Genomic DNA, 13,164 nt, shown 5'->3' on the forward strand with positions numbered 1-13,164 from the left:
CTGATATACGACAAATCTAGAACAGTAGTGTTATAACCCTGTACATTTTGGCAGCACACTACCTTTATAGCCACATACATTTTGGTTTTAGAAACACTTAACTGCTTCCTTGCTTTCCAGATGACTCAGTGAGCATGCCGAGTGTGGTAAGTGAACAGGACGCATACCTCTTGAGTGGCATTGGGAGAAGACGTTTCTCCAGTCATGCTTCCAGCTTATCCGTCCCTCAGGCTGAGGGGGGTTTGCTTCCAAGCCAAAGGTAAGCTGCATTATCCATCCTCCAATCTATTAAAAAGTGAATTACATAACTGTTTTATTTTATACACATCCTCAAATGTATCTAGATTTGATGGACCTGTTTATTTTCTTTATTATTTTTAATAAAGGAGAATCATGATATCGTAATCATGGTACTAATGATACGTATTTATGAATTTTGCATCACCTCCACCTATTGCAGAACACTTACTAGTTGAAAGATAAAATATGTTAAGTTAGCAAATATTTTTTCACATCTATTAGATTGTCAAGTCCTGATAACTTTTCTTTTGTCTGCAAATTGAATACAGAGACTTCTTACCGCGTTTATAGAGCTGGGTCATTACCATTGAAAGTAAATCAAAATTGATGCAAGTCACTTGGAACCAATTCTCACAGAATTATAAAGTTTTGGGTCCAAAATTAATATATACAAATATATGCTAGGAATTAATATATGCATGTTTGGTTTCTACAAGCTGCGTGTTAAATACAGAATAAACACAGCCAATATTCCTAAGTATGTGACTCCTTTATTGTTAAATCAGCAGAACAGTTTTGTACATTTGTTAGTAAAAAGTCTGTAAAACTAGTTATTTTAATATTCTAGAACAGTGATTTGCAACCTTTTTTTTTGCTGTGGCACACTTTTTTACATTAAAAATCCTGTGGCACACCACCATCCCAAAATTTCACAAAATCACACATTGTAGCCTAATACAGGATATATATATACAGTGTGTGTATATATATATATATTGGTTGAAAAACACTGTTCTAGAAACACATAGAATTGCCACCCTTCTGAGCTCTGAAAGCACTGCAAGAAATGAGCATATTTAGTATGTTAGTAACGTCAAAAGAAGCCTTTATCTTAATATGTTAAATCCCAATATTTACTTTTGTTGTACTCGAATAAAAAAAAATGTAAAAAGTATTTGTATTGAATGTACAATTTTAGTGTACTCTATGCAAGAATCCATTTTTCACTAGCCATTTTTAGATAATATAACTGCTGCAACTGTTTTGATAAATAATATTTTAGTTAATAATAAAAAAATTGAAAATGGGTACTATAAAAGTAACTAGGATGAAGTGCATAATAGCAATTAATAACATTTTGAAATTATTTAAAAATATAAAGGCGATACCTATGTAAGGTAAGGTTTATAAAGATGATTCAAAAACATTTTAAATGAGACATCTCAAACAGACTTAGTTCATCATGTTTAGCTTCTCAATATTTTAACCACAAGAAATTAATACCAAACTTACAAAATCAAATGCATTTTCTTTTAAGCAACTTTAAATTTGTGTCTAATCCAAACATTGAGAAAAAAAATGTATTATTTCAATAAAAATAACAGATCCAGTAGGCTGCTGTTTGCAGAATATATTACTCTGCAAGGTCAGATAATGTGATCGGTGGACTATAAGATTTCAACAACACAGACACAAAACTATGATTAAAAATATTTAAAGGGACATTCTACTTGTATGACCAACATGGTTATATTAATATACTGTTTACCTTTGTGATAAGCTTGTATCTAAGCCTCTGCATACTTCCCCTCTTATTTATGTTCTTTTGACAGACTTATGTTTTAGCCAATTAGTGCTGACTCATAAATAACTCCACGGGAGTAAGCACAATATTATCTATATGACACACATGAACTAGCACTGTCTATCTGTGAAAAACTGTCAAAATGCACTGAGATAAGAGGCAGCCTAAATGGGCTTATAAATTAGCATATTAGCCTACCTAGGTTTAGCTTTCAACAAAGAATACCAAGAGAACAATGCAAATTTGATGATAAAAGTAAATTTGAAAGTTGTTTAAAATTGCATGCCCTATGTGAATCATGAAAGTTTAATTTTGACTAGACTGTCCCTTTAAGATTAAGCAAATTAGTCATTTAATAATATCTAACTGAAATGATAACCAGGATTCACTGTTGGCAGCAAAAAGCTATTAGACTTAGTTTTTATATCACAAAACAAAATATATCTACATTTGTGGTTATTATGATATTAGACTCATTGATGAAATGTTAAATTATCATAAATTTGGAATTGAAATGAACGCATGACTGATTCTCACAATCTCTATAAGAACTGACCTGTTTTCCCAAAGCAAATTGTGTTCATTTTTAAAGAGCATTAAAACATGCTGCACAAGATAAACTACCTGGTTAATGGGGCCAACAACACCTTCTTGCTATAGAATAACAAATCTAAGTGTAGACATGTTTAAGATAAATAAACACCTTATTTGCTGCAATTCTTTTTCATTAACCTACTGCACCCACAACTTGACTTATTTGTAGGAGCAAATCGGGACATTCTATTGGAGTAGACAAGGCTGTGTTAGTAAAATCTGCTTTGTTTTGCATCTCATTATGTTATCCTCTGCTGAGACCAGTTAGGGACAGATGTATAGCAGGTTTTGTCTTGAGAAGTCTGTAATGCATTTTTCTAGTTTCCAGTTTTCTAGTTAGAGAACCCATAATTGTCAGAGTTTATTTACAAGAAAAGGGTGTGCAACACATAATTAAACAGTTTGTATTACAATCTTAATAATCTTAATAATTTATTGTACCTTTAAATAATGAATCTCTACATACATATGAATTGTAAGTCCTGTAGCTGCTGTGTTTAGTTAGAGTTGTACAAACTCCATTCATTATTCAATGCATACAATTAATTGCCTGAGTACAAGAAGTCTTTTTACCCATTCCTTATAATGCCTTCACGTAAAGATAAGCACAAACATGGATGACGTCAGTAGAATGCACTAATTAGCTTTTGTTGCATAGTAACACCCCAACATACTAGAGATGTGCAGCCACAAAAAAATTTGGTTGGTCCGAATCTTTCATAAGAAATATTTGGGGAAATTAGTTTCCCTCTATATTTGCTGGCTGTACTATTCAGTATTTGTTTAGTTTAAAACTAAACAAATACTGAATATTAGTTAAACATTTACATTTGATTTCGTAGTTCACCTGTAGCTTTATAATTACCTTTTTACACGCTTGAGAGCATACTAACCCGGTCCTCTTCTTCACACAATGAAACAAATATACGATTTTCAAATTCGTAATGAAACGAATGCACATCTCTACAAAATACCATCACCTCCTTAACGAGATATTACACTCAAAATCTAGTTCCCCATAAAACAAAGATTTATGCATTGTAAAAACATGTTAATATATTTATTTCATTATTTATTGTATTCGCTTTATCTGTAAATTAATACTGAAAATTTAGATTTTTCAACTACCACCTGGGGTGAATTCAGAAGGATCCAGAACCCTGAACTTGCAACATTCCACATAGAGTTTTCTTAATAAATGTACAAGATCATATCAGTCCTAAAATTGGCAACAGCAGAGATAAGGGAAACTACTCATGTTTTTTTTTTAAATGCAGACAAAAAGACAACTTTAAATACTTTTTAAATATTTTCTTTGCATGCAAGTATTTTTTGCAATGCAATGATTAAAGTGACACTAAACACTAAATAAATTTCAGGCACCTCCTTTCAATCATGGACGCTGCCATTTTGGAACCTAGGTAACACTGCAGGTATCTGAAGGAGAGTTACTGCACATGTGCGGACAAGTCAGCACTGGAATGTACGGAAAGACAGATTTCAATATGGCAGCACCCATGACTAGAGCGATGCATAGAATAACCGCAATACTATGTTTTTAGCATGTATTTAGTGTTTCATGTCCCTTTTAATTGATTATATATATATCATGCATATATAAAAATAACTTTATTTTCCCTTTAAGTTGCACTAGACATTTGCTTCTAAAATAAAGGATTCTTGAAATATTTACCATTGCTTGGCAAGTATGTTGATTGGCCGCACTGCAGGGTGTAGTGTGTTTTCAGTTGCGCTGGTGACAAAGGGACAGTGATTTATGACTACATCACAAACTAATTAATATACTATGTCATACAGCAACATAAATATATCAGAAAGTATAGTTTTAACTCTCTTTAAAACGAACTCAAATTGTTTGCTGTGACAGGTCAACTTGAAATGTTTTCTGCTGAGTAAAGGTCCCTAAAAACTCTCAAGTACTGCTGCTTTAATTCCACAATCACAGACCCTGAGCTCGTGCATCTCCCTCCTCCTTTTTACTATCTCAATATCTATTGCATTTTTGGCAGTGCATTTTCCCCTTTCCTTCAATGCTCTTGATCCCCCCTTTTCTTATAACATTTTAACTAAAGAATGCCAAAAGCAAAGATGGTTTGCTGTCTTTTTTGTACTTCTGTTATTTTTTCTATGTTTTTTTTTGTTATGGTTGCATGTAGACATTTTTAGTTGTTGGTTTTGTTTTTTTGTTGGCTTCTTCTTTCCCTTCAATGCTTCATCTCCCTCCCCCTCCTGCAGCGAACCTAATGTTCTTGACGACTCCCTTGGGCGTGACGGCGAGATCAGCCTGTCTAGGTACGAATGCTACCTGTCTGTTATTGTGCCGTGTGAGGGGGAGAGTGGATAGACGCCAGGCCTGCGCTTGTGAAGCAGCGCTTCCCTCTCACCCTCATTCTGTCTCACCATCAATTACTCCGTGCTCCATGCCATTCTGAACATAAAAGGTGCAAGTGTCTCTCTAATCCCATCTCAGTATTCCTTCCATGCAATCTATAAAGAATTCCCTATGTAAGTACTCTGTGTGGGGTACTTTTTCCTTAATTATTTAACGTTTCCTCTCCAAGAAGTTATTATATATTACAAATCATTTATATCAATTAGTAAAGTGTATTTTGGAATCTGATTTGTTAGATTATTACTAAAAAGTCTAAATCATATCTGCCACAAACTTGCCTTCAGAATATTACCTTTTTGGCATAGATATCCAAAAAAAATTCTTTTCTTATCTCCCAAAAAAAAATCAGCTTTCAAAAAATAACCTAAATCTATTATTATTGTTTTTTAAGACTGTCAGAAATGACCATTAACGTTTTAACTCTGCCTGTTTCTGGCAGCTACGTATACTAAATGCATTTTTATCCAAAATCATATTTACTGTTAATTAAAAAATGCATCAGACAATAGTTCTTTTTTTTTTTCCATACTGCACAAATGTTACCAGATTGAAAAACCTCAATAGTTCACCTTAGATGATGACTGTCCACAACAGATGAAAACAGAATTCAGTGCACACACGTTTACACAAATATATACACTCCAAATATAGCTCAACTTTTATTATCACCTTTAAAAAAAATAGGTCATGTGAATATATAACTGGCACCAGATCAAACACTCTTTCTGTCTGAGAAATTGTAAAAAACCCTCCCTATTACCAACATGTTAAGATAAGAGGAGCCTTGGACAGTGCAATGTTACACCCCCTTCAATTCATAGCCAATAGCAAGGTATTGTGCTATCTTGTTTTAGGGGAAACAAGGTAGCACAATAAAAGGTAGATAAATAAAATGGATTTTGACACATACACAGACCTTTGTCAGTGCAAAAAGTGTCAATCAATACCTTTTGCCAACTGCTTATACCCTCAATCAGTTTTTCGGTTCGGTTCTTAGAACAGAAACATTTTGTAAATCTAAAATATTGCTTCTTACTGCATTTTACACCTATTTTTATTGATGTATGAATTCCTGGTGTATTTAGTTATAATAGGTAAGCAACTGTCAACAATGAAAATACACACTAAAAATCAAAATAAATATCTTATTTATACAAATATTGTTAATTCAATGCTCTGCTTCTGTTTCATATATTCATGAGATCATAGAGCTATTAAATCAGGTTATACACCCAAGATTTTCCCTCCTTAATGATAATATATATGGGATGATTAAGTCTGTTTTGCTATATAAAAGAGAACTTGCACCTTTAACGTTCAAACTACACTTGTGATAGTGGGTTTAGAAGCTCTGTACCATCTCTCATTTGTTTTATTTGCCAGGGGAACTGATGATAAACAGTTACATTAATTAAATCTATAGAATTAAAACAATAATGAATTTGGGCTAGTGATCAGTAAAAGTGTTCTGATTTTATGTTTCACTTAATGAGTTAATGAGAGTTTATATTTCCATTCATCATCAGCAAAAAGATTACAATATCAAACTTCTCATAGGCTTAAAATTTGGATTTGAGGATAATTGAAGGACCATTGTAATGAGTAATTAGTTTAATGGTTTTTTTTAAATAAATGATAGACCAGTTACTGCAACTTTTAATTATCATACCAGTCTTTACAAGTTTCATCTGATAATTACATATTAACCTCTTAGTTTCCAGAGGGGACAGTAACAAGGTCCTATGCAAACTAATTAATTCAGTCCAATGTATAAATACAGAACTGTTGTCAGTTTTATACTTTGCTGTGTTGGTTTGGGTCATGTAAAAACTAATTTATTTATTTAATTGGGATGATTGTTTTTGTCAAGCCTAGGTCACTGACATGTGGTCATTGTCTACAGATTGGTAACTTTGCATTATAAGCAGTATATATGAGTATAACGAGATTCTTATTGATTTAAACAACTGAAAGGCAGCTGGAGGATATGTATTTGAGCTGTAGATAGGCACTACTGTGCAAAATGTAATGTAAAGATACCATGGAGTTAAAGGGAACTTAGGCAGCATTCTCTAAACTATTAAATTATTGAGAGTTTATTATTTATATATTGAAATCTCTATCTAAAGAAAGCAGCTTTATCTGTTTACCTTTTATATATCACTGAAGTATGTCTGCATGGAGAGGATGAACCATGCTGCCGGGCTACGAGCATTGCCAATGTCACACAAGTAGACACCAGAGGAAGTTTCTCTTTAGCATGGAAGTCTAAATGAAAATGTGTTCATTTAGGGCTAGATTACAAAACACACTTTAAGATTACTAATTCTTTCTGTGCGCTAACCCGAAACTGCGTTAGACCTACATTGCAAAACACGAAGCACGGTACATTCCTGCACATACAAAACAATATCATTTTTATCATTAAATATAGATTTCCATATTTATCTGATAATGTTAATGTAAAATAGATATCTATATATATTTATATGAATAGATATATAGTTATATACAGATAGTTGGGCTTTTTCTGCGCTCTCCATTGAAGTCTATAGGGAGAATAAGTGAAGGCAGTCATGATATTCTAAATCCTTTGGTTAGCACAGATCGGGTTTTGCTTGTGCGCAAACATTTAACATTCATCTTGTAATGTGCGTTCAAAAAGCTTACTTCTAGTGGATGTTACGCTTGCGCAAAAGCGCTAAATAGCGTGCCAACTGTAATCTAGCCCTCAGATAGCATATACATGTTTTAAAAAGTCTTCTTTCTCTTTGTATCTTTTGTTGAAAACGTAAGTCCTTTCCATGAGACCAAACCTAGTTCTGGAGTCTGCTTGTGTCTTGAGAACTATGTGTATAACATTGTTCTAAACACTGCTGCCATATAGTGCTCAACATGAGCACACTCTTGAGTCTACGTCTTCATGTTCTCATGATAAGGAACTAAGGGATTCATCCTAATCTATCAGATAGCTAGCGGCCTTATTTTTTAGTTGTTGAGCCAGTCACAATCAGCCATTTTAAATGTTAATCCGCTGCACTTTTCTTTTGATAAATATGGCCAGTCTTGTTTTTCTTATCTCATATCAAATTCTTGATACCCATTTACAGGGTAATTTTTCACATATCGAATGCCATAGCTGAAAGGATAAACTCTAAGCAATACTGTTGAATTAGTATTAAAGACCTGTAATTCAAATCGATAAACCCATGGAAATGCCTTTTTTTTTTTTTTTTAATCCTGTGCGTTTGGTTTAGGATTAAGACATTTTTTAGATTAATGAGGCAGATAATGGTTTTGGTTTCCGGAGGTAATGATTTTAAACTTCAGTGGTATTAACGGCAGAAGCATTTTACGATTTTGATCAATGGAAAAACACACATTGTTAATACAAGTTCAGAAAATCACTATCTACTGAAAACAAGGGCAAGATTGTGATCAACTTGTAAGTTTCAACACAAGACAACAAAATATGAGACTAGAAGTAAACTAGAACTGTACTCTCCGAATCATGAAAGACTCATTTTAACAACTATGTCTCTTTAAATCATGCAGATATCATAATTTACCACTTTCTCATGTTGCAAGAGGAAACATTATGGGCAAGATTACGAGTGGGAGCGATAAGGGGTTTTATCGCGGGGTTTTGTGCTCCCTGGGTTTACCACTGGTATTACAAATTGAAGCTAAACGAAATCAAAATCACGATTTACGCAAGAAGAACAATTAACGCAACTTCAGAGAAACTAAAAAGGGCCACAAAACACATCAAAATACCTTACAAAGTACAGTTACTCGATATATATATATACACACATATAAACACTAAAATACATATGTACACACATATAGACATATATAGAAGTGCATTGGAGTCCTTTGCAGTTAAGTAAATGAAAACATGAAAAAAATATTTTTGCAATATTTATTTTTAATAAATATTTTAACTATGTATTTACTGTAAATATTTCACATTCCTATGTTCTGCAGATAGCAGAATATGTTCTATGCATTTCTTAATAGATATCCCTATATATATTTGTATATATTTAAACCTATATATAATCATGTATATGTAGTACCAAAATATCATCAGATATATGTAGAAATATTTATGAATAAATAGATCATATTCTGCTAGATGCTGAACATTGGAATGTGAAATATTCATATTTTCATGTCGGTTTAGCACAAATGAGAATATGCCTTCTATGGGGTAATATATGAACGCACAAGCAATATTCTAACTTTTGCTTTTTTAACGCAATTAACGCTCAAGTGGAAGTGTTAATTTGTGCTTCACTCGTAATCTGACCCTATGTTGTGTAGGTTACCTTCAGATCATAATTTTGGCCCTTGTAAACAAAAGGATGCAGTTCTATATCAGTCTGTAGAATTTACAAATTCTTAGGTATACTCATCAGGTCAAAGTCCAGGGGGTCTATTTATGTAGGTGCGGACAGACATGATACTCTATAGCGAATCATGTCCGCCGCACATAGATAAATGTCAACAGCATATGCTGTCGGCATTTATCATTGCACCAGCAGTTCTGTTGAACTGCTGGTGCAATATCGCCCCCTGCAGATTCACAGCCAATCGGCCGCTAGCACGTATTCGATCGGGCCGATTGCTGTCCGCCACCTCAGGACGAGTTAAGGAGCAGCGGTCTTAGGACCGCTGCTTCTTAACTTACGCTTCAGTTGGAACTGAAGCGGAGAGGGTCGGAAACAGCATCCGCTGCTTCATAAATAGACCCCCAGTAATCTACAAGTGCACACAAACTGGAAAATCAGTTGAGAAACGGAAAACAGGAGCAGTTTGATTTGCAATGGGTCACCAATAAAAAATATGTAAAAGAGTTTTTCCCCAGTCCTGTGCCAGGCTAATCCCACACTCATGGCAACAAATATGTAAGGTGCTGATCATCAGCCCATTATATAACGTCTGGGACTTAATAATAAAGCTAGTTCTTTCTACTCATGCCAACATTATTGCTTTTCTCCATTCTCTTTGTCATTCTTCTCATCCTGTGCCCTGTTTGTATTTTCTTAGTACTCTGGCTGTTCCTATTCTCCTTATTGTTTGTGTGTTTTTTACTTTTTATGTTGCTGTCTGTTTCTAGGTGTTTTCCTTAGCTTTGCCGTTTTCCTCCATTCCTTTACCTGTCTTGATTCTCCTTGATCTGGCTATTTGTTTCACATGACTTCTACAGAGTCCCTTGCCCTGGCTATGCCTCTCCCCTTTGCCCTGCATGTCTGTTTTCTGCTCTGCTGTCTATATACACACTTGCATGATTCTCCTCACATAAATATACATTGCATTCCTTTCTTTCAATTCTGTTTAGGGACAGTAAAGTCAAAATTATACTTTTGTCATTCAGAGAGAGCATGCAATTTTAAACAATTTACTTCTGTTATCAAATGTGCTTCTTTCTGTTGGTATTCTTTGTTGAAGAACATTCCTAAGTAGGCTCAGGTGCAGCACTCTACTGTATGCTAGCTGCTGATTGGTGGCTGCACATATATGCCTCTTGTCATTGCATCACCTGATGTGATCACCTAGCTCCAAGTAGGGTATTGCTGCTCCTTCAACAAAGGATACTAAAAGAATGAAGGCAATTATATAGTATTGTTTTGTTGCATTGTTGTTTAAAATTGTATGTTTTATCTGACTCATCAACAAATAATTTTGACTTTCCCTGTCCCTTTAAGGCCCAGAAAGATACATATATCAAACATATTTGTTTCTTATTGTCAATATGTAGACATTACTAATCGACAGTTAGAAATTTAGTTCTTCATAACTGATCTTACATAATTCACTTACAGCCAGATAGTTATTTGCATAAATGCTAAGCACTTTTATAAAGTACCCAGCTACAGGTTATATCTTAGTTATGTACTTTCCAGTCTTGCATGTTACATGGTTACTGTAAAATGATATCCTATACTGGATTATAAACTAAACATGCAGAGCACATATATCTGCTACATATGTTTAGAGGTGTGTGTTTTATGTGATTATAGATCCAGGGTACAGAACAAAAATGCACCCACAACAGCCAGTCAATGTATACATCATAAATAATTGTTATCTAATGTTACACTTTAAATATGCTCACTCAATAGTATTTGTATACTAATAGTAATGGTAATTGTATACTACTATATAGGGTTATTGGCTGTGTACAGCCCTAAGGTACAGGTAAGGTATAGTTACCATGTTACTATTTAGCTATGCAACTATACTGTCTCAGATTATTACTGTTTAAATATTTTCTAATTTTCACAGATGATATTTTGAAAAGCTGGTTTCCCAGTAGTTCTTTGTGACGATAAACAAGCCTGAAACCTTAGATTACTAGTAGTAATATTTACATCACTCTATGAGAAACAGTGTGTGCAGGTCATATCAGTTGGAAATTCCAAAGGATGACCTCAGGATGTTTGACAAACTGTAGATAAGTGACTTACACGGAGATGGATGTGTTGTGCTCTTTGTGCAAGGACAAATTAGACTAAACAATTCTGTATTTGTTTGAGTCCCACATTGCTTTGTATTATGTTGCTCTAACAATAGCTAAAAACTTATAAAGGTTTGTAAGTTTCTTACAGTGTTTCCAGTCCATGTTGATTAGATGTCATACATGTTTGTTTTTGCTCATTCTTTACAAATAAATTAAAGGAAGTAGAAAATATATCTCTAAATATATATATCCCATCCTATGTCTAATAGCACCCAGAGAGAGGCTACCGCCCTGTAAAAACAAATAATCACAACACAATATATATGAAAATAGGTAACGGCCATAGGTAAATGTCCACAGTTTTCATGGTAATGTGGAGAACTATCTGCATCCAAATAATGTTTATTCCAGTACCTCGAAATCGCCATAGAAATCCAAAAGATATGAAAGAAGCGCACAAAGATGCTTCACAAAGTTCAACATATCCAATAGACAGGGGTTCTTATTCACTTAATAGGGGTTCCTTTTCACTTAATAAGGGTTCCTATTCACTTAATAGGGGTTCCTATTCACTTGAGTTTTACTCAGTCGGTTATTGTAATATCCAGCACGGCACCATTTCAGCATATTTGATAAATAACTCAAAAAGTAAACCCAGTGTACACTTCACACCGATCGCATAACAGCGTAGTAGTGTAAGGTGGGCGTGGCCTTAAAGGGACTTAAAACCCCACATTTGAAATAACTTTCCAATTTGCTTTTTTTTCATTTCATTTGATGATAAAGCATACCTAGGTAGGCTTTGGAGGTGGAAGCTAGCTGATGATTGGTGGCTGCACATATTTGCCTCTTTTCCTTGGCTTACAGATGTTGTTAGCTAGCTTCCAGTAGTGAATTGCTGCTCGTTTAAGATACCAAGAGAATGAAGCAAAATTGTTAAAAGAAGTAATTTGTAAAGTTGTTTAAATGTATATGCTCTATATGTATAATAAGAGAAAAAAATGTGTGTCATGTCCTTTTAAGCATTTAATGGATTACTCCTCTTTATCTGCGTTTTATGCTCTATACATATCTCACACTGTTTGAGGTTTTAATGAGTGAATAGGAACCCCTTGGATTTTTTCTGAAAATAATTTTTATGAAAGTTGTCTATTAAATACACAGCACTATGTTGAACATCTTTTATTTATTTATATACATATATATATATATATATATATATATATATATATATATATATATATATATATATATATATATATATATATGTTTGTTGATTAAAGTGATGGTAAACGCTATTTGGCTGAGAGGTGACGTTTCCACCTCTTAGCCAATAGCCGTGCGGGAAATACAGCTTGGTGCCGCAAAACCCGGCGCCAAGCTGTATTTCCCGCACGGCTATTGGCTAAGAGGTGGAAACGTCACCTCTCAGCCAAAAAGGGTTCTGCCATCGGCTGCCTTTAGCAGCTCAGCACAGTGAACACTGCTAACAAATAAAGAGGCTTTCAGAATGAAGTATTTTATACTTCATGAATGAAAGTCCCCTTTATTTGTTACGATGAAAAATCCTAGCGTTTCGCAAACGCTAGGATTTACCATCACTTTAATGCAATACTGTAGTCTAGTGATTTTACATGCATTTTTGATGCATTAGTAAACTATAATAGTGCTTGACTTTTCCTCAACAAAATTAGAAATGTGCTTAATATTTCCTTATAGGAGATAAGTAGGGTTTACCTCAAACAGACTTTGCTGAATACCCGTGTAAGAGATATTATATAAGAATTCTTATGTTTAGAAAATTTTATATTAAAAATGAAACATAGAAATTAGTTTCCATGAGACACCAGTTTTTTAAAGACA

The 13,164-nt window shown here is 33.9% G+C and overlaps 1 protein-coding gene across 1 annotated transcript in view; it reads left to right on the forward strand.

Annotated features, from left to right (window-relative positions):
* Positions 1-13,164, forward strand: part of UNC80 (unc-80 homolog, NALCN channel complex subunit) — a 353,943-nt gene that overhangs the window by 257,681 nt on the left and 83,098 nt on the right. The window contains exons 61-62 of the mRNA XM_053713382.1: positions 121-259; positions 4,676-4,732. Of these exons, the coding sequence (XP_053569357.1) occupies positions 121-259; positions 4,676-4,732 (196 nt within the window). The remainder of the gene's footprint in view (positions 1-120; positions 260-4,675; positions 4,733-13,164) is intronic.

The sequence above is a fragment of the Bombina bombina genome, chromosome 1 (genome assembly GCF_027579735.1).
Source record: "Bombina bombina isolate aBomBom1 chromosome 1, aBomBom1.pri, whole genome shotgun sequence".
Classification (NCBI taxonomy): Eukaryota; Metazoa; Chordata; class Amphibia; order Anura; family Bombinatoridae; genus Bombina; species Bombina bombina.